General features: G+C 40.1%; 1 protein-coding gene across 1 annotated transcript in view; it reads left to right on the forward strand.

Moving 5' to 3' along the window:
- The window catches only part of Lhfpl6 (LHFPL tetraspan subfamily member 6), a 236,105-nt gene that overhangs the window by 202,328 nt on the left and 10,893 nt on the right, over nt 1-22,884 (forward strand). The window contains exon 3 of the mRNA XM_071610784.1: nt 2,482-2,580. Within this exon, the coding sequence (XP_071466885.1) occupies nt 2,482-2,580 (99 nt within the window). The remainder of the gene's footprint in view (nt 1-2,481; nt 2,581-22,884) is intronic.

Raw genomic sequence — 22,884 nt, forward strand, 5'->3', positions numbered from 1 at the left:
AGTGCATGATTTAGAATTTGACTAAGGAAAAAGTAACATGTTTTTTGACATTAAACTCATTTAAGTGTAAATGTTTGTAATGTTTTATAAAATAAAATGATAACTCAGCACTTTTTCTTACACTTAAATGATGTAGTTGTGGGATGCCAACGTCCTATTTCCGTTTCATTTCATTGTCCTATATTTTATTTTATTTTTCTTCCTTTCTTCTTTCTACTACCCTCTGTTTTTTTGTTTGCTTTTAATTTTTTGTAGTTATAAATAGACAAAATTCTTTTATTTTGTTTATTTTTATGCAGTGCTAAGGATAGAACCCAGTGCCTCATGCATGCTAGGCAAGTGCTCTACCACTGAGCTACATCCCCAGCTCCCTACCTTCTTATTTTTATTTATTATTTTTAGTTATACATGACAGCAGGATCCATTTTCACATAATTATACAAGCATGGATTATATCTTTTTCTCAGGCGGGCTCTGGAGGCTGAGAACCCCATTCTTATGGATGTACATGATTGTGGGAGTCATTGTGTTGTTTTCATGTATGTACACGGGAAAATTATGTCAGATTTATTCCACTGTCTTTCCTTAGCCTATCCACTCTCCCTTCCCTCCATTCCCCATTGTTTAATCTACTGCACTTCTGTTCTTCCATTCCCACCCCCCCCGTATTGTGTGTTAGCTTCCACATATCAGAGAAAACATTCAACCTTTGGTTTTGGAAACTGGCTTACTTCGCATAGCATGATAGTCTCCAGATCCATCCATTTGCTGGAAAATTTAAATAAACAATTTAAAATAGAAAAAAAAGTTACTCACAAGATCTCAAAAAGTGGATGTGTTTTCTATTAATTTCAGAACCAAGTATCTTGAAAATGGTACCACAAATGTTTATTGAACATGCATAAATTTCAATGTATACAGAGTTTGGCATCCTCATTAATTACCTCTTTACCTGATGATGGATAAAACTAATTAGGATTTGTCTTCAGAATAGTGTAAATTCTATTTCGTGGTGGGGGGGGGGGAAATCACTGAAGAAAACAGCCTAGTCAGCAAAACCTCATATAATACTGCTTTCTGGATTGTTCTTCACCTTCAACACAATTCATCCTTATACAGTTGTACCTAGGACATGATTTGTGATTTGCAGTTACAGTGATTCTGGGCACTCCCTCTGATGGAAGCAGGTCTGTATTTGATGGTCATTTTCCTGTGGACCAAAGGGCAGGCTGAGGGGAAGGATGCCAGGGTAGGAAAAAGAGCGCCAGTACTTGGGGGATGTGTCTGCTTAGGTCTCAGCATGGTGCCTGGGAGGAGCTGGAAAGCCGCCTGACCTTAGATCCTGTGAGCAAACAGGTTATTTATACTTAGTCACCCTCTGGGAGGTGAAAACAGGACAAAAGAGGGACAGGAAAAGACAGAAGGGACTCAGAGCATAAATATTGAAGCTTTCCTCTTCTAGATGCATTTAGGGCTCTGCCATTCCTCCTCCACATTACCATATTAATGCATTTCCCAATGGGTACCTCCTGTTTAGCACCTGATAACCCTCTTTCTCACCCATCCAGCATAGTATTCCTTGGTCCTACTGCCTCAGCAGCTTGTGGTACTAACAGGTGATGAGAATGCTCATTGATTGACAGGACAAGATCTTACTTTCAGATGAGCCCACAGATTCAAATAGTGAGTGTTGAAATCTCATTCAGGTTCTTGTAAAATCATATTAGGTTTTGATGCAAAATTAAAGACTCACTAATGGAAAGCTGTCAGCGCAGTGTGCGGTCATGATAACTTCATTTACATTAGAATCAAGCCATCGCTTTCTTCAGTTTAATCCTCAAACCTTTTGGCTTCCGCTGTAAGGAGGATGCAGATTACAGTGTGTCTGTCTTGTGAAGTATTTCTGAGAGGTGTAGATGCTCAGTCATTCTCAGTGGAGCATAAAACAGGCAGTACAGTTCAGAGGTTCAATCAACATGCTGAAGTGGTTCAGGAAAATCTTTTGTTTCTTTTGCCCCTGGTAAAATTTGACAAGGTTGAAACATTCTATTTTGATTTTCACATGGGAAACAAAAAAATAAATAAATCAAAAGAATGATGGATAACCTACTAAGAAATTTTGCTTGCTCTTAAATTACTTGTTTACATGGATTAATGGTGGAATTGGTTGGTTTTTTACAAGAGTGATTAAAAGGGCTGTGGATTGTATTTCCTAAACAGGATTTGCAAGGCTTTTAATGCTTTTGAAAGGCCAAGTTGGAACCAAACTGAGCTGTCAGGCTTTTTTTTTTTTTTTTCTTTTAGGCAAACTTGATATTGTTCTTAGAATTAAACTGACCTCCCTTAAATGGGAGTTTAGGATGGTGCTTTCCAAATGCAGGCTCGGGGTCTTGTTATGTTGCAAATATTGATCCTTTGTTCCTCTTACCCAGGGAGGCAGAGGTGCACTGGTAAAAGCTCTCTTGTCTTATCTCTTTGCAGGCTTGTTGATTGGTGCTGGCTGTGCCCTCTACCCCTTGGGCTGGGACAGTGAGGAAGTCCGGCAGACTTGTGGCTACATTTCTGGCCAGTTTGACCTGGGTAAGTTATCTTCATGAATGGCACTTCTTTTACAAAAAGAACCTCACGTGATATTTCCTAGAAGCAGAAGGTGGAAAAATAATGGAGAAGGAAACTATATTGCAGCTGGTAGTCATGTGTGACGATATATGTACACTCTTTTATCCATTTGTTTAGTGATAATCTACTGTTTGTCCAGCACAATGATTTGTACTGTAGATGCAAGGATAAGAAATGGCCCTGCTTTCAAGAGTTTAATATTCATTGATCAAGTCATTCAAAATCACGTATTTACTCATGGGCTGAGAACAACTGTGGAATTCGCAGTCTAGCTGAGAAGACAAAGCAAATAGAACAATCAAGGAAATGACAATGAGGGCAGAGGAATCCGAAGCAATTTCAGTTCGAGGTAATAGACCACTTTCTGAAAGAGGAGAGAATGGAGACAGGTCTTGGACAGGGTGAGTCTGTGGCTTCTCAGGAGTAGACAGAGCACTTAGCAGTTAAACAAAGGAACAGTACAGCAAAGGGACAAGAAAAGCTCAATGGGAAACTACTTTGAGACCCTCCCCATCAGTAGGCCTAGGTGCCACTGTAAAGATATGGTGAGTAGGTAAGAGTTCACACACTGAGGAAGGGCACCTCATCGATTTGCTTTTCTGTGTATTGAGAAAATTTTAGGTATTTTCCAACTGTAGCTATAGAGTCTCTTACTGGGCGACCTATCAAAATTTTTCACAGTACCATATACTGTGCATCATTTTAATTTGTAATAGTTGGGTAACGTTTCACTTCATTGATTAACCTACACTTACTTAATTGTTACAGATGTCCTAGGCCAGAGGGGGTCTTGATTTCAGGGAGTCCCAGTAGATCAGATCTGGGCACTCACTCCAAAAATCAAATGGAAAAGATGGAAAGCAGGGAAGGAATTTTTTCAGTATATCCATACTGGGGAAACAAGGGGAGACCAAATGTCCTCAGCCCAGTCTTCCGGGGGTACTGATAAGAGTTGTAGCTTTAAATGTGGACAGAAACAAGAGTGTGGGGCAAGAAGTTTGCACAGGTAAGCCGCCTTGGTCAAAGTGTGGTCTGGTTGACCAACCATCAACTCAGGTCTGGTTCTGAGAAGTCCTGAAGACTCTGGTGAAGTCATTATCCCTTGTGGGACAAGATGATTGCTTCTGCTTTGGGGGACAGCTGCAGTTTGTATTGGGGGGTAATGGTTTCTATTAGTGGGGGATGGTTCCATCATGGTGTGATCCGTTTGTAAGGCTCACTGTTCCTGGAATCTTGAAGATGTCTTGCTTTTATCTTAGTGTCTTCAGTCTTAAAGTGAAGTGGCACAAGAGAAGTTAGGTGAAACTAGAACTAATCATCCTTGTATCGCCAGTCTTTAGGCAGACACTCCTCAAATGGTTAATATATCTGTTGCATAGTTGAGCAGGAATCTGACCCAAAGATTAAGGTAGAAAGGAGACAGATACAAAATGAAGACAGAGCTGGGCGTGGTGGTGTATGCCTGTGATCCCAGAGGCTGAGGAGGCTGTTGCAGGATTATTGTAAGTTCAAAGCCAGCCTCAGCAAAAGCAAGGCACTAGGCAACTCAGTGAGACCCTGTCTCTAAATAAAATACAAAATAGGGCTGGGGATTTGGTTCAGTGGTTAAGCACCCTGGCTTCCATTCTTGGTACCAAAAAAAAAAAAAAAATGAAGGCAGAGATGCCAAGTTTTGGGTATGTGTGTTTTTGGTTTTGACTTTTTAGTTACCCATCAGACATCTTTAAGCCCAAGAGTCAGTGCTTCTTAGTAAAAGCAGCCTCTAATTCTCTATTATATAACTACTTCCTTTTTCCTTTGTGGTTGAAGTTAGTGTATTCCAGTTTCTGTTGTTTTAAGACATATGATACTGAATCATTTCATGACTGTGTTATCTCTACTGAGTTATTTCCTTCAGAGTATTTTTCTAGAATTAATATTAATAGATTAGAGAACCCACAAAACACTTACTGCTATATGGAAAAGTAAGTATGTTTTCCTCACTCATCTCCATGTTCATGGCTAAGGCTCCTATAGCAAAAGGCAGATTAATAAAAGAGTACAAATTTACTTAAAATAAGTTTTGCATGACAAGAGAACCTTTTATTTTGGCAGTGCTGGGAATCAAACCCCGGGCTTCGTGTATACAAAGCAAGCACTCTACCAACTGAGCGATATCCCCAGCCCAATAAGAGAAGCTTCATAGGAAATAAAGACATGATGAAAAAGGGTAAACTTGTGTACGTTTTATGCAGGTTAATGAGGAAGTGGGTAGGCATGGAGAAATGTAATTAGACAATGGGAACACAATGGAATGGAGGTAGATCCGGGGAGAGCTAGTGAGGCCAGTTTGTTCAGATTCCTCTGTGTCCCTGTCTTCAGAGCTAACGGCTGTGTTGTAGTACGCTGCTGTGACTAAAAGATCTGACCAGAACAATTATAGAAGAGGAAAGTTTATTTGGGGCTCATGGTTTTAGAGGTCTTAGGATCCTGTCTCCTGCTTCAAGGGGCAGTTCACACAATCCCTCCTAGTTTTATAAGATCTATAGGGGAGAAGGCAAGGTAAGGTCAGAGTGACCTTCCTGCTTCTGTTATTTTCTCAAATATATTTGGGAGCAGCACACATAATGTGTCCCAAAGCCAACTGTTGCATAATGATAGCAAGTGTATTTTCCATAAGGAAGGAACAGATTCCTGACAGTTTATGTTACAGCTGGTTAATAACTTCGTCATCTTCTTTTCACATGACATATCTCACTCTAAGAAGAAAACTTCTGTTGGTCAAATGGCAGTATTAGTAAATGCCAGATCATTGATTTCTATGTTAGAACATACCCATGAAGATTTTTTAAGATAATGAAGAACTGATACAGTATCAGAAGTCTGTGAATTTCAAAACAAACCAATTGTATTAGACTCAATGGATGACAACCACCCTGCTTTCCTCAAAATTAATTCTGAGTCCAAATACTAACCTTCTTTTTCTTTTCTTTTTTTTTTTTTGGTACCAGGGATTGAACTCAGGGGCACTCAACCACTGAGCCACATCTCCAGCCCTTTTTTTGTATTTTATTTAGAGACAGCATCTCACTGAGTTGCTTACCACCTCACTTTTGCTGAGGCTGGCTTTGAATTTGCTATCCTCCTGCCTCAAGCTTAGGAGCTGCTAGAATTACAGGTGTGAGCCACTGCGCCTGACTTTTAAATACTCACCTAATTTGCATGGATAAAAAGAATCATAGCTTCCCCTTTGCCTGTTCTCCTCTCCTTTAGGACAGGTTTTCCTGTCTGGATTAGTTTTCTGATTGGCACAAATGTAGAAAAGAGAAAAAAAAAATGCTGGCACAAAATTGTCCACCAGCTTTTTTGTTTTGTTTTTTGGAAAGCAAACTGTGCCCAGGGAGATATTTTAATATGATGTTTGGCATTTTTCTTTCTCCCGTGTTTGAAGCATTCCTGGCTGTTCCACGCAGGCCCAGACTTGATTAGAATCCTGTTCTTGCTGACCTGTTGTTATTGTGCATTGCTATATTAATTAGCAGATCATAATGAAACTCCCTTCCTGTTACTGCTGCTGTTTTCCTGCGGCACCCTAATATTTTGTATCCTCTCAGACTTTGGGTTAAAAATTTGAATGTCACATTAAAACCTAAAGACACTTGTGATTTTTTTATTCATTGGTGATCATAATTTCTTATTGAATTCCATAAAACCATTTTGAGGAATGATAGTCCTGTTTTAATTTCTTCCCTTTTGCTAAATGTCTCTTAGACTGGATGAGAAGGTGCAAAGTTATCATCTACAGATAAAAGGAATTCTAGGTACCCTGAAAAATATTTTGTGCTTATTGACCTCTGTTGCTTTAGGTTTTTATTTATTTATTTATTTATTTTGTTTTTGTTTTTTTTAAAAGAAAGAGGAGAGAGAGAGAGAGAGAGAATTTTTTTTTTTTTTTTTTAATATTTATTTTTCAGTTCTCTGCAGACACAACATCTTTGTTTGTATGTGGTGCTGAGGATCGAACCCAGGCCGCACGCATGGCAGGCGAGCGCGCTACCGCTTGAGCCACATCCCCAGCCCTTAGGTTTTTATTTTGGGAACTCTGTTATCTTTTCATTCAAAAGAGACCCAAAGAGAAACTGTACATCACTAGGCCCATCCCACCTAATTTCCTATGCTTTCTTCCTTTAAAAACTTGTTATTACTCCCCTGAACTCCGAGGATGGGTAAACTCTGTGGATTAGTGAAGTCAGAAATTACAGCGCTAGCCGGGTGCAGTGGTGCATGCCTGTAATCCCAGTGGTTCAGGAGGCTGAGGCAGGAAGATTTCTAGTTGAAAGCCAGCCTCAGGAATTTAGAGAGGCCTTAAGTAACTCAGTGAGACCCTGTCCCTAAATAAAATATAAAAAGGGTTGGCGATGTGGCTCAGTGGTTTTTGTGCTTGGTTCAACCCCCTATGCCACAAAAAAGAAAAACAGAAATTACAGAACTAAATTGAGAGTGCATTTAGGACCAGGGCTGGTGGACAACATGAGTCCAAGGGTGAGCATCCTCCCTAAGGAGGGCTCTGGGGCCACCTTTCAGTGGTATGCACACTGCTGGTCCCAGCCACACCCTGCCTCTTCTGAGTATGCAAGCTCATCTCTACCTCATTTCAGAGAGGACACTTTGTGGGCACATGGTCCTCTCAAAGGCTGGGAAACAGTAATGTTAGTAAAGCTCCTGCAGTCCTTTGTGTGGACCCTGGGTCCCTTTCTTGCCATGCTGGGGTTTTTGTTTGTTTGTATGTCGATGAAGCTGGGAATTGAACTCAGGGCCTTGCTCATGCTAAGCAAGTGCTCTACAACTGAACTACGCCCCTGGCCCTGGCATCCTGTTTTTGAATTGCTGTTACTCTCTTGGCCAGAGCATCCTGAAAGAAGTATTTGCTTTGGTTTCTCCATGGTGGATCATTTAAAGAGTGAATTCATTTCAATTATTCAGCCAACACATATGTATATCGTGTTTACAGTGTCAAAGAACTATTTATGACCCTCGGGGTGTTTAAAACTAGATATTAACACAGATAATATTCATATAAAGTATGTCGGACAGGCAGAGTGTCAGGAGCTACAGTGGGCATTGTGGTTGACTTGCTGAGCTTATCCCACCCTAGTTGATCCGTGAGAGTCAGAGATTGGCAGGCATTTATGCAGAGAGCCAGACTGTAAGCTTTGTAAGCATGTGGTCTCTGTGGCAGCTACACAATTGTGCAGCCATAATGTCAATAGGTATATGGGACATAGGTGGCTATGGCCTAATAAAACTTTTATTTACAAAAGCAGGCAATGTGGTCATAGTTTGGTAATGTCTAATTTTGTGCAAATAACACCTCTGACAAGTCAGAAATGGTTTCATTTCAAATTACATCATTTACTGATCCTTGGGGCCTCCAGGGTAGCCATTCAGGATTGAGGGCAGTTGGAAACTCTGCACCAAGCAGCCCTGTTCAGTTACCCCAGTGAGCGGTGCAAATGCTGAAGTTTCCAGGTTGGGTTGTGGTGGGAAACAAGGTGCACTGTAAATCTATCTTGGTCACAGTACCCCTTGCACTGGCATGGGATGGGAAGGCTTCGACCCACTGAGGCCAGTGAGACTGGAGGAGGTATAAACAGAGGTTTCTGAAGAAGGCACCAGAAGATGTGCTCTCCCTTCCCTGACTGCCCCTCTGACCAGGTGGAAGCATAAACAGGGGAGTAGGGACAGAGGTGGATCAGTCATCCATGAAACTCACTTACCTACACCTGCACCTGAAAGCAGCCTGGTAATAATTTGGTAGTTATTTGCTAGATCACAATTCAAGGCCATCAGACCTTGCTTGGAGCTTCCTAAAGAAGTGTGTTTACCTGAGCACTCAAGGCTATATAAGCTTTAGGCTGGTAAAGAGTGGGTGTGGGTGGGCTATAGGGCAGGCAGGGGGAAGAGTCAGGAGGGAGCCTACTTTATGTTCTACTTTCCTGTTTCAACTTGTTTTAATCCCAAATATCAGTCATGAGACAAGATACAAAGTAATATTTTACTTAGCTTGGGGGTAGGTGGGTAGAAGGAACCTCCAAGGGAAGAACATTTAAACTGAATCCCAAACTGAAAGTAGTAGTTAGGCAAGAAGAGATTTCATAAGAAACTTACAATCGTGGTTGTAATGCAATGTGGTAGGAATCTACAATAAAAAAAAAAAAAAAAAACTTAGAAAGCAAAACGAGAAAGAAGGGTATTTTTGTTTTGTTTTTGCAGGCCTTAATGTTTTTATAAGTCTACTGATGATTTATCAAGCATTTGTGTATTAAGTGTAATCTTGAAGTGATTTTGCAAAAGTGTCCACTTTTACAGATCAAAATTGTTACCTTGCCATGTTTGAATTAGCTTATTTATCAAGAAGAAAGGAGCATTTGTGGAGCATTTTTAATACAGGAAAACAGGAGTGTCAATAGGCTTCACAATGAATGTCAAAATTCTCCAACTGGAAGTGTCATTTGCCTTGATAGTAGCTCTCGACCTATAATGTTAGAATCAGAAGCTGTCCTGTCGAGAATGTAGATTTTTAGTATCCATGCATCAGAAACTATGACTCTCATTTTTGTTTTAAACACAGATCATGTTTAAGTTACAAAAGCCTGACTCAACACCTGGATAAAACTAAGAAGACAGTTAAAATCTTTTATTACAGCAAGGACACAGCAGGGATGAGCTGCAGACTTGACTGATCCAGGGACTCAAAGAGATGTCCAGGGCCCATGTTTGGGAAGCACCATCTGTAGATTGGCTACTACCATCTGCCATCTGTAGGCTGGCTTCATCCTGAAGCTAGTTCTTCTGTGGTCATAAATACATTTGGCACTTGTGACTCTGTCCAAAAGAGAGGGCAAGCTTCTCTCCCAGCTCCTCTACTCAGTCAAGTTGGCCAAATTTGTTGCATGTTTGCTCATGAACAGAAGCTGCTGCTAGGGGGATGTCATATGGTAAGTGGCTTCTTGGAAATGCTTAGAGTTTTCTGGAACTGGATTTTACTGAGAAGTTGTTGGATTTGTAAGTTGTAGATGAAGCTAAGAAGCATCAGTCTATCCTTTTTATCGTCACTGCTCCTTCCATTAATGTGGTTGTAAACAAGGGGTCAGTAATGATTTATGCTTTGAAGCATAAACAGTGGTGATTTTACTTATTACTTTTTGGGAGTTCAAAACAGTACTACTGATAAGAATAATCCATAGTATAGCCATCTGACACATAACAAAAGTCAGGACGGTATTTGCTATTGGACAGGACCATTTTTAATGAATATTTGCTGATCAATCTTTGTTCTTCATTTTATATTTCATATCAGAAAATTTGAATTTATACATCAAGCATAAGGTCTTTATAATCAGGTTGTCCAATTGATTTAATTCATGCCTCAGAGATATTTTCATCCACCAAAGAATTTTCTAATTATATCCCCTTATGATCAAAAGTAGTGTTTCAATTAATTTGTCTTGCTAATTTGCCAAGTAAATTTGAGTAATTATTGCTTTCATTTTGCTATTTAATTTGATTAAGAAGCCATCATGTTTCCTGTTCCTGAAATTATGCTGTTGGTGTCTTACGAACAGGAGCGCAGCAATGTTGGAGAAAATGACAGTCTGTTTGTTTCTATTTTCAGTCTAGGAGAGAAATCCTTTCTAGTCTTGTCTGATTAGTGGCCAGCCCACCCGTCTTTGGACACATCTCCTTTAGCTCTTTGACACCTGACTCATGTTTTCCTTCCTCAAATTTAATCATACTTGATTTTCAAGAAGAACAGGTGGGTAAAGATAGAAACAAAAATAGTCTACTTTTTTTTTTTTTGAGCCTTTTCAAGCTTGGGGTCTGTGGGTCCTTCTCCAGCTAAGCGATCCTAGTTTTCCTGTCATTCACATAGAAGACTCTATTACTGGAAATGACACTGGAGCTGACACTAGAAGAACCTACTGTTGGCCTCTGTGACATCTAATGTAATAAGCATCACTTTGGCCAGAAGGCTCCTGGGGCTCATGTGGACCTCTGTGGATGCTTTGTGCTCAGCCAGACCAGGCAGTGAAGCTCTGCCCAGGGATTTCAAGGTATCCAAGTTTGTGCCAGAGCAGAACTTGCCTGTCACAACCAGCAGCTAAAGGGTCCTCCCTCAGTTCAACAAGAGACCCCTCCCACATGATGCATTCACTGGTTATTGCTTGAAGTGAATATATTATTCCATTAGGAGATTGCTAGTTGAGAAACTGTTTAATACTAATGTATTGAACATGCATTGAGATTTGCACTGAGATTTAACCCGATTTTAGGTCCTTAAAGCAACAATAGTGTCTTGCCTTCTACGTGGCTATGAATGGAACTATTCTAAACTTTCCGTTTAGGTTCAAGTCACTGGAAGTCATTGGAAGGTTCAGTATGAGCCTGGATTCCCTCACGTAGAGCTTGATTGCAGGAGGATGATAGAGAAAAGCCAGGAAGCTTCTAAGAGTTAAACCAAGCCAAACTTAGCTCCAGATAATACAGGGAAACTTCCACAGGCCAAAGAAACCAAGCTGGTGGGTGATGACATGACTGAGTGCAGTATTCAGGTACCTCCAGGGCAAAAGCCAATCAGGATTCTGGTCACATCACTCAGTCTTCTTAGTGCCTTCTTTTCTTGTGATAAGGGGTTTTCTACATTCATTCCAGAGCACAGAAAGAATAACACATTCATCTCTGGGACATTTATTCAAACTGCCCCTTCCAGTAGATTTCATGATAACAAAATTAGAATGTGAATGTTTCCACTTTAAGTTATGACTTAGTAAATGACTCTGGTTCTGCTTTAGGAAAAAGTGCACCATTCTGTACAACCATAAATCTCATTCTGTCTGTATCCCTAAATACATCTTTGCAAGTTCCAGTCATCTGGAATTCTGGGACAGGATTCTTGCAGTTAAAGCACTTAGCTTGGTGTTTGAAATTCAATAGATGCAAGGACTTATTCGACAAATAATTATTAAGCACATTCTAAGTACCAAGTTGTGCCACACAGATAAAATTATGAATAAGATAGGTGGCACACACCTGTAATCCCAGCGGCTCTGGAAGCTGAGGCAGGAGGATTGCGAGTTCAAAACCAGCCTCAGCAAAAGCAAGGCACTAAGCAGCTCAGTGAGACCCTGTCTCTAAATAAAATACAAAATAGGGCTGGGATGTGGCTCAGTGGTCGAGTGCCCCTGAGTTCAATCCCTGATACCCCTCCAAAAAATTATGAATAAGATAGACATGATCCCTACCTGCATGCTGTATATCTGCCATCTACTGAATGGTGAAAAGAACCCCAGAAAGGAGGACCAGGGGAAAGGAAGGAAGCAAGAAATGAAGAAAAGAAGGAAAAAAAAAACCTTACTATAAATTTTTAACAACTAAAAAAGCAACTGCTGTCACATTTCTGCATATATTTGGCTCCGAATACCTGGCAAAAATGGTAGCATCATTCTGTAATAGTTTAGTCTCCTCCCAGAAAAAATCAAGATCAGGGTCATAGTTTAAAGAACCAAATACTCTGATAGGTGAAAACAGAAAATTGCTTGAAATTCTTTTCTTCCTCAGTTCTTTTTTTGATTAGGTTATTTCAGTGCAGAATCATTCCCCCTCTTACATTAATACCTTTAAAAAACCTTATTCAGTAGCTTACAGCAATCTATGGCAATGGAATTCAATAACTGAAGAAAAAGGGACATTCTCTTGGAAAATGTGTGGAAAATAGGATGTCTTGAGGCACTGCCAGAGAATATGCTGGTCTCTCCTTTCAAGATTCTTCTTAATTTTTTTCAATATTTTTATTTGAAAAACAAAGGTCTACCTAAGTGCTGTGCCTTCTTAGATGGAGTGTAAAGTCCTGAAGGAGATTTAGGAAACTGAACAGTTTCATTCTGATGATTCTTTTGTATTAGGTGCGCTCAGCTCTTTTCTACCATGTCTCATTTGAATGTTAAATGGGAGCCAGAAAAACACTTCATTTCAAATGTAACTGGGGAAGATATTTTTTAATGTTTGGGATCATTTCTCAGGAGTGAATTTTATTCAACAGACTATGTCAGTGAGGTAGGTAAGGAAGAAAGGACAGTTGAGACAAATTGTCGGTGTGAGCACTGTCTTGCTTAAACCCATAGATTTTATTAAAATGTTCTGGTAGCTAGGGTTTGGGGATAATGTTTCAGGACACCAGCTGACTACTTCTGATAATGTAATACCATATCCGTGAAAAGTCCCCTGCCTGCTCATTGCCTTCATGGGGCTTATAATTGAAAACATTCACAAATGTGTCTTGGAATAGTCTCTTCTCTAATCACGTGCGTTTAGACCAGTAACACTATTCTGATGTTGCTGGGAGATTTGTCTTTTTTTTTTTCTTTTTTTATTAGTTGCTCAAGACAATACAATGATCTTGACATATCATCCATTTGATTCAAATAGGGTATGAATTCTCATTTTTCCACGTGTACAGATTGCAGGATCACGTTGGTTATACATCCATGTGTATACATACAGCAATCCTAGTGTCAGTTGTATTCTGCTGCCCTCCCTATACCCCCCTCCCCTCTCCTCCCATCCCATCCCTATTGTTTATACTACTGTGTCACTTATCTCTCTCTCTCTCTCTCTTTTTTCCTCCCTTCCCCCTCACACCATCGCATATGTATTTTGTGAACCCATGAGAGTCTCCTTCCATCTTCCGTGCAATTCCCCTTCTCCCTCTGGGAGACTTGTCTTTATGAGACATTTGAAGAGAGTTCTTTCAAATCTTTCTATAAGAGTCCTTACTCCCAAGAAAAATATTTCTGCCCCAGAACTGAAAATTCATTTTGGTGGGCTTCCTCAGGTGTTAGTGATCTGCCCCTGTGTTTTTTGCCTTCATTTCATAACAAAAGATGGAAAGTAGCCACTGGTCTTAACAGGTGTCCCGCAGTTAGGCAGAGGTCATTTGTAAGCATTATTCATTGGGATCACCAGAAATGATAAAAGGACTCATCTGACTTCTAGTCTGATTTTTAACCTAGTAATATATTGACAAACATAAGGAATAAAGAGAAATTATAAAAAATTCACTAAATGAGCAATGGTCTATAGTGGGACTTCATTTATCAGATCTTTTCAGAAAATACCATAGGAAAGGATTATTCCAAATAAATGTATTTTCCCCCGAAAGTGTTAGTTAATGGGAAACAAACAAATTGACCAGCTATGAACTGGATTTGAATCTCAGTGTCAATCCCTTACAACAACTTGATTCTGGGCAAACTTTCTGAGCTCTCAGGATCTCAGTTCCCTCTCTAAAAGGGGATAACAATACCTGCTTCTCACATGACTATTGAAAAGACTCAGTATGACAGCCTGAATTGTTTTGCACATGGAAAAAATACAACAAGTGTTAGTTCTCCATTCTCCCTAAAATCCCAACACAGTCTTTATTTTAATCATGTTGTTATGGTTTAGATATGAGTTGTCCATTTTTTCATATGGGTGAGGCAATGCAAGAATGCACAGATTGGAAATGATTAGATTCTGAAAGCTTTAAATTAATGTCTGGAAGGCTCTGCTAATATGGTGTCACTGTGTGGTAACTATAAGCAGGTAGTATGTGGGCACTGGGAGCATGCCCTTGGGGTTCATATTTTGTAATTAGTGAGCAGAGCTCTCTGTGTTTCCTAGTTGACACGTCCTGAGATGCTTTTCTCTGCCATATTCTTCTGCCATGATGCTCTCCCTCATCTTGGGCCCAGAGCTATGGAGTCAGCCTACCATGGACAGAACCTCTGAAACAATGAGCCAGAACAAACTTTTCTTCCTTTAACTTGTTCTTTTCAGGTCTTTTGGTCACAGCATTGAAAAAACTGACTACAGCAACATTGAAATAGTTTTAAGGATGAAGTATGTTATGTCCCCATCATTTAAACCAGAATATATAAAAAGTAAACAAACAAACAAAAATTATACTGTTATATAGAGTCCTTCCTAAGAGTTCTGGACACACATTAACTGCTGTGCACCTTTACTGAATAACCAAGACTGAAAGAACTTTCTAGTTCTTTCTGGTTTTGTTTTGTTTTGAAGCAGTTTTATGTCACGCTCTCACCTATTATATACTGCTATTATTAGTTATGTCTTTTGTTCTTGCTCCCTCACTTCTAATTTGTGTCCTGTCTAATTATAAGTCATTTTGCAGCCACACATTAAAGAAGCACTGTTCAGTTTTCTGTTTCTGTGAACTTCATATCATTGAAGCACTGACATTTGTATGCTCTGGCCAGTGCTTTTTAACTTCCTGATTTAGGGTCATACTTTGGACAGCTGAATATGCCATTTGCATAAGCATGCTTCTTAGGGTTAGCAACAGGATGCTTTGATGACACCAGTAAATGAGTTCAATGTTATGGTAACCTTGATCCACAGATTTATTTTAACTTAAGGTTTCCAGACCATTTCAAGGGGCCCATAGTTCATCATTAGGCTTCAGAGAATTTGTAAACCTACTGAAGCAGTATGTAATTTTTATGTGCTAGGTACATGTGATTTTCTTTTCATGATTCTAATTGGTTCTTGATATCTGAAGACATTAGAATCTCTGGCAAACAACATTGGGAAGTCTAACACTGGAAAGCTTAGGGATCTGAATGTTAGATATAACCTCCTGAAAAACCTCAAATCTCCCCAAGAGGCTGGAAAGCCATGGAACCCCTTTGACTTGATTTCATTATATATGAAAGTATTTGTCAGAGGAATGGTGTAGGGGAAGATGTCCCCACGTACAATAAGCATTGTGGAAATAAGTACTCCTATACACCGTTCTATTTAGAAATCACATCTGTGCAATTGACTGCTCAATCTTCTTAGTGAGTTAAATATGCTTTCATTTATGATCTTAACCAGTTTTGTTTGTGCCACATTGGAGACAGTTCTCTATGGAGGTCACATTTCAGCATATCTTGTGATCAGAGGCACTTTTTCTGGATTATCTTTTCAAAGATATTTGTGTAGTAAACAGTCTTGGAAGACAAAATTAGGGCCAGGTTTGTTTTATTGTTCAGTATAATATATATTATCTCCTTCTGAGGTAAAAATTGAACAGATTTTCTTGCAGCCCATTAGGAAAGATTCTTCAACTGTGACACAAACCCACTGTTTGCTTTTTCTACTTGGGCAGGCAAAGTTAATGGACACAAACAGGAAGCTCATGTTGCCGGATGGTGCTATGTGAGTAACACAGTCCTCTTGTCTGTGATCCAGAAGTCTCCTACCTTTTGCCAGCATCCATGAAATTTTGGCAGTCTCACTCTAGCTCACAAACAGAGTAGAACCTCAGATCTTTCACAGTTCTCAACAGCACTGTTAGTATGACTATGATTCATTTTAAAATACTTCAGCATAATGATGTAGCGCGTGTTCTTGAGGCAAAAACCTCAGCTCAAGTATACACTCCAGGGCAGATACTCAATGCTGCTAGTACAAATACTGCTGTCATTCATATCTCGACCGATACCAGAAGCTTTACTAATTGGTGTAACAGTTGTCAGAAATGTATTTTTATTCATATAATTAGTGCTTTATTAATTAACATGGTGAATGTTTAAAAATGGACTTTAGTTGGTAAAATCAAAATATTCAGGACTATAGATTGGCTAAAATAGCTTGAGCTATATCGTATCCTTGCATGAAAGGATTTAAGGATCCATCCAGGCACAGAGGCATTCTTCTTGGCCTGAGTAATAGTCAAAATAATGAACAACCAATATGTCCTAGACTCTGAGGAATCAGAACTAAAAGAAATTCTGTTCACTGTGCTAAAGCAGCCTCCCATGGGGAACCTCCTGGGACAGCCATTAACTCTGTTATGCTCGAATTCGGGACCCCCAAAAGACAACCAGAGACCAAGATCGATGTAAGCAGCAAAGAGGTGTTTATTGCAGCTAGCTCGGTCCTCTGCGCGCACACAGCAACAGGTGACGCTGAGAGGCCCCGAGCCCAGGGTTTGCAGTAGTTTTATACATTCTTTGGGGAAGGCAGGGACCCCCACATACATCATAGCATCTCTTAGCAAATCATCACATACCGTGGGAAAATCAAATAACAACTCTAAAACATGATTAGTGTATCAAGTGGCGGGAAAGAATCTGGAAAGAATTATTGGTTAGTTCAAGGGTTTGACGCACTAAAAAATTGATTGGTTTAAATTGTGAGGATGTCGCAAGGGGGGTATGTGCCAAACTGCAGGGCTTCTAGTTTAGATACTGGTCACCACACCTAGGTGGGGGCCATCTGGAATTTCAGATATGTGGATATCTTGGGCTATCTTAGGTGATCACCATCTGCGGCTTTTCCGAGAACTGTTTCCACAGAGCTTTTCTGTAGTATTTTCCTGACTTTAGGACTACAGTATGTCAGAGGTTAAGTTTCAAAGCAAAATGAGGTCCCAAGTAGAATGAGATTGCTTAGGTCTTTCAACTCTTTGTAATCTGGAGCCTGAGGCTAGGATTTTCTATTGTCCTCAAGGGAAAAGAGACACTGTAGGATATTTGAGGAACTTGGATCCATGGCTGTTTACCTACCAGTACAGAGGTGTATTTTCATATTTTGACCACAATACAGCTGTAATGATGCATTCAAGTTGTGTGCTCTGAGAAATGGCATCTATGGACAAATCACCCCAAAGGGTTCTGGTTTTAATCTTCCGTTTGAAGCATACCTGGTTGGTTGTTGTCAATGGGAACAGAAACCTGCCCTGGAAGCTTGCCCCATTTGTCTGTAGTGGTTCTTTCATACAAGTTGGTAACCCAAATACCTAGAAAGACAGAAAGTTAGGATGATGCGCTATTTTGTGCCTGTTCTTTGATGGCTGTTTGTTAAAATAAGTGTCTATATGTGTAGCCGGATTTGGTCTGAGACTTGCTTTCATTATAATTTGTGAAAGAAAAACTATCCCTCACAATCTCTTACTTTTTTTTTTTTTTTTAGTGGGTATTGGAATTTACCAAAAAGGGTTTCAAGGTTGGGCTTGACCAAACTGGATTTAGTTCCGATTCCAAGAGCTGCCTTACAAGCCTGCAGGGATCATCAAGAAAAACCTCTTAGACTGAGGGTAGCTGACCAACATCAAAGCAGTGCTTGCTGCAGCACAGTCCCATTTAACTGGATGCCTAGAGAGGATATGCAGAGGCCACTTGGCAGCTAAGGGAAGTGTGATGGGTACCGACAGGGAGGGTGGATGAAATGTCATCCGGATGGAATGTAGCACCTCTTCCCACAGGTTTGTTGGAAAATTGGCTGCAGCCCTGGGACACACTGAGGAACCGTAGTTTAGAGACACACCAGGCCTTTTCACACTCTCTTTTTGGGCCATCCATGAATCAAAGACCTGAGTTTCAGGTAGTCCCAGCCTTTATAAATAGCAGCTACAGACAGAAAGTAAAGAAGAATCTTTATCTCCCTACCCTGAGTGAAACCCTGCTGGTTATCTTAGCAACCCCCACACGGAGATCGGATTCTGTGTCAGTTCACAGTGGGAACACAAAGGCCACCACTGTACATTCTGTACACAGAGCCAATGTCATCTTAACAGTGGATGATCTCTAGTGAAACTTTTAGGATGGCTTCAGTGCTAAGGGTCAAGGATTAATAGCAATTGCGCTTGCAGACACTCAGCCGGCAGGACAAGACAAAGGGTAAACTGCTTTTTATGTGTACATGGTGCAAATGTGTGTATTAAGAACTGTATCCAGTGGGTCACAGAACAGAGGCCCGTTTCATTGGTAGGAGCAAAAGAATTCAGAAGCCGCTCCACTCTCTCATCCTTCTTTTTTTTTTTTTTTTTTTTAACACTTTCACTGAAATTTAATGCTGTTTCTGGAGGAGCCAAGGTACTTTTGTTTCTTTGGCATTCCTTTGCCTTGAGAGGATGCCAAGAGGCAGAGCACCCTTGCTATCCTCTTCATGGCTCTGTGATTCTTGTTGGAATCTCAGGAGGAGGTGATGCAGGGCCTTGATTCAATGTAAAGTCTAGAGGGAAGGATCCTGAGTCCATCTGGTACTTAGAGGAAAAAGAATGAGGTTCGCTGTGGTATGAAAGGAGAACTCCCCCAGGAACCTAGAGAGGAAGTGAAGAAATGTCTGTTTCTGTGTGGTCCTCATGCCTGGCAACATGGCAGGAATGTCCATTTCTTAGAGCTCTGACTTCCCCATCTCTGCGTCTTTCTTTCTAGGTGGCCCCTGCTCCTTTTGTTTGGTCTAGATCTCTTTTACACTGGTGGTTTACATATACTGACATGAAGTACACACAGTCAGCCCTCAGCATCCATGGGGGATTGGTTCCAGGATCCTTCATGGAGGCCAGAGTCAGAAGATGCTCAGGTTTCTTCTGTAAAATAGCCTAGGACTTGCATACAAAGCACACATCCTCCTGCATACTTTAAATAATCCGTAGATGACGTATGGTTCCTAATACAGTTTAACTGCTGTGTGTGTGTGTGTGTGTTGTATGTGTGTGTGTATGTATATATATTAAACTGTATCATGTAGCACAGTTTGGAAATGTGTGCATATTTTTGCTCTGAAGTAGGTTGAATCTGTGATGCATAGATAGCAGATACTGAGCGTCAGCTGTTTCTCCAAATGTCCAGGATTGTTGGCAAAAGAGAAAAAGGTTGTTGGCTTATTTCTCCCCCTTAACTTTATACTTTGCTTTGAGTATGTGAATCACCTTTTAAAATGCAGGCAAGTAATTATGTGGTGTGTATACTCATTACCAAAATAGGTCTAGATGTGTGTGGGGGGGTACCAGAGATTGAACTCAGGGGCACTCAACCACATGAGCCATATCCCCAGCCCTATTTTGTATTTTATTTAGAGACAGGGTCTCACTGAGGCTGTGCTAAGGCTGGCTTTGAACTCAACAATCCTCCTGCCTCACCCTCCCGAGCCACTAGGATTACAGGTATGTGCTACTGCGCCTGGTAGGACTAGATTTTTTTTTTTTTATTAAGAATAAATAACACAGCTACATCAGCCTGCTTTACTTTGACAACCAGGAAATTATAAATTATAAGCAAAAGAAAATAGTCACTGAACAGAACCCATTTAAGAAAGTCATTAGAAAGTCATTCCAGTATCCTGGACAATAGTGTCCTCATGAATAAAATATAGGAGGTGACATGGATACAGGATTATCAAACTCGGGGCCAAATCTGGTCTGCATGTTTCTGTAAATTAAAAATATATATATATGAGAATCCAGCTATGCTCATTCATTTATTTTGCATCTGTGGTTGCCTTTGAACTAACACACTTACTGTCTGGCCCTGCTTAGAACCAGATTTCCAACCCCTTGACCTGTGTGAACTTTCTCCCAGGTCTCTTTGGGTCTAAAATCTGTGATGCTGTGATGTGTTCAGTGGCAGGAGAAGTGAGAGAAGGATAAAGTCAAAAGGACATGGAAATAGAGGCGGGATGCGCTGGTTCTTGACAAGGCTTGAATTTAAAAGAGGCTGTGTCCGGTTCAGGTCTAATCCCTTCACAGTAATCCCTGCCTCCCGTCCCCCCTGCCTTCCTGTTTTGCCTGAAGCATTCACAGCTGGAGTTGCCTGGAACGACTTTGATTGCACATAAAAATCCTGTCGTCTTTCTCTGTGGAGCACATGCTCTGCTTGTATAAAATCCTTCAAATGTATCAGCTGGAAAAATTCCTTTCCTTCTGTGAGATATAATTGTTTCCCATGTGGAATATAGAACCACTTTATCTTGCCAGGCCAGAGGCATTTTGTTGAGGAAAATGGGTTTTCTGTGCCCCTGTGTGCTGCCCTGGTCCTGTGTGGTGCTCTGATGGATGGGTGCTCTGTTCCCTCCCACCTGGGCACAGAGGTCCTGCATACATATCCATCTCACCTATCATTTGTTAGATTGCATGATTAATGCTGGAAGGTCATCTTGACTTAAGTGATTTAATTTATTGGCTGTTTGCTTTGTTGATTGTGGTTGGTAGGAACAAGAGGAGGTTTTATCTTAGATGGGATGTGGCCAGAGGGCAGGAACCATCTAAGCCACCTCATTGTGTGCTGTGCTTTATAAAGCTACACTTGCAAGTGGGATGTAAGAAGTTTGTTAGGCACCTTTTCATCACTGTGACAAAAATACCTAAGAAAAACAACTTAAAAGAGGGAAAAGGTTTATCTTGGCTCATGGTTTAAGAAGTTTCAGTTCACAGTCACTTGGTCCCATTGCTGTGGCCTATAGGGAGGCAAAATATCATGGTGGGGAGGGTGTAATGGAGCAACACTGCTTACCTCATAGCAGCAGCCAAGAAGGAGAGAGAGAGAGAGACTGACTCATTATCCCAGTTTCTCATTTTGCCTGCCATATTACCCACGTATTTATTGATTTTTTTCCTTATATTTACAAACATAAAAGTCCTTCACTGATTTTGTAGTACATGTACATGAATATAAATAAATATACATTTAAATATTTAAACTTTTTAAACCTTAATCTTGAAATGACATCAATATATAGAAAAGTTGCAAAAATAACATGAAGAATTACTACTGTATAATCTCCCCCTAGTTTCCCCTAAAAGTAAATGTCATCACATTTGCTTTATCATTCTTTGTCTCCTTCCCGCTCATTCTTAGAAATTACTTAGGTAATTCCTTTAAAAAAATGCCATTGTATGACCTGGCCATACAGTTGCCAAAATTAGGAGATCAACATTGACATTCTATTTTTACTCAATATATAGACTTTGTATTGATAATATTTTTTAGTACAGAATTATTAATAAAAGAAATGGAATTTATTTTCTATTTCTTCTTGTGGAATTTCTTTGTGTTTTATGGTTTTCTACTTGCAGAGTATAACAAGCACAAAGCACTCTTTAAAATACCCAGGGCTGGGGTTGTAACTCAGTGGCAGAGTGCTTACCTAGCATGCATAAAGCCCTGGTTTCAATCCCAGCACCACTAAATAAAATAAAATAAAATCTCCTGATGCTCTAAGTTTAAAAAATAAAATTAAATTTTGCTTCCCAAACCTGTACACCACTGTTAGAAATTGTTAAGATGTAGGGAAAGATTTTAATAATAGTAATAACAATGCTGCTGATGAACGGTCATGTCTTCTTTCCCCTAGTAACTTGGGCTTGGTACTAGTGAACCACACATCAATTTCAGCCCCTCTTCTGTATCTTCTGCCCTTTTCCTGAGCTGAAGCAGCTATGCAAGTATGTGATCTTGGAGAGTACTTCCTGGTAAATTCCTATGTCAATGATGCCCCTTGGGGAACAATAAGTTGGCTAAAACTATTTTTTTTTCTTTTTCCTCAGCCCCTTAAACCAAGGGTGGAGCTAAAATATTCCTTTCTGAGCCAGAGACAAAATCAAGCAAATTAAAATTATGACTATTCAGCAAAATTTCTGTGGAAACCCAGAAGGAAAACCTATACCATGCATACAATAGAAATAATTTGAGAAGTTTTAATTTTTCCTTTTCTTTAAAGTCTGAACTTGAATTTAAGTGTAGTGTTTGAACAGATGGTCATTCCCCTTAATGTTTCCCTCTGTACTGTATAGGCCCTTCCTATTCTTTCCATTCTGGTGACAGAATGAATTAAACTGCATTGGATAAATACAAGGTTGATAAATATTTTCCCGTTAAACTTTACCCCCAATATATCCCCTGAGAGGTAGTGCTGTTGTAAGCTGTTTGTGCATAACATATCTTTTCCAAAGACTAAATCCCTGCTCCCTTTAACATGTGTAGATATAGAGAATACTGGGTACTGCCATAGCTTGGGGTGTGGGTTCTCACAGACACATCTGCACTGTACATTATGTATGACTTCCAGCATCCCAGTTAGCTTTATGGAAAAAGTAGGGCACATAATAAAGGTGTGTGATGAGGGGATCTTTTTTTTTTAATGTCTTGCTAGAACATCACGTACTGTCATACATACTTTATGTGTTTTGGGGAAAAGATCGTTCTGTTTCAAAGAGAGTCACATCCTACCGTACTGGGCCAGACCAACTGAACCCTGGGTGCAGCAAATGAAAGATGCACGAGTGACCCCATCTCTACCATTTAGTCCCTTAAACCTGAGAAGAAATGAGCTGGACAAACAGAAAGGTTTAATCAGTCTCATACATTAGAGTTGAGAGCTTTTGTTGAGGAGAAATGCTGGGCCCCTCACTGTGTTGACTCCGGAGACATCAAAATGTCCACTTCTTGGAATATTCTG

Source organism: Marmota flaviventris, chromosome 4 (assembly GCF_047511675.1).
Source record: "Marmota flaviventris isolate mMarFla1 chromosome 4, mMarFla1.hap1, whole genome shotgun sequence".
Taxonomy (NCBI): domain Eukaryota; kingdom Metazoa; phylum Chordata; class Mammalia; order Rodentia; family Sciuridae; genus Marmota; species Marmota flaviventris.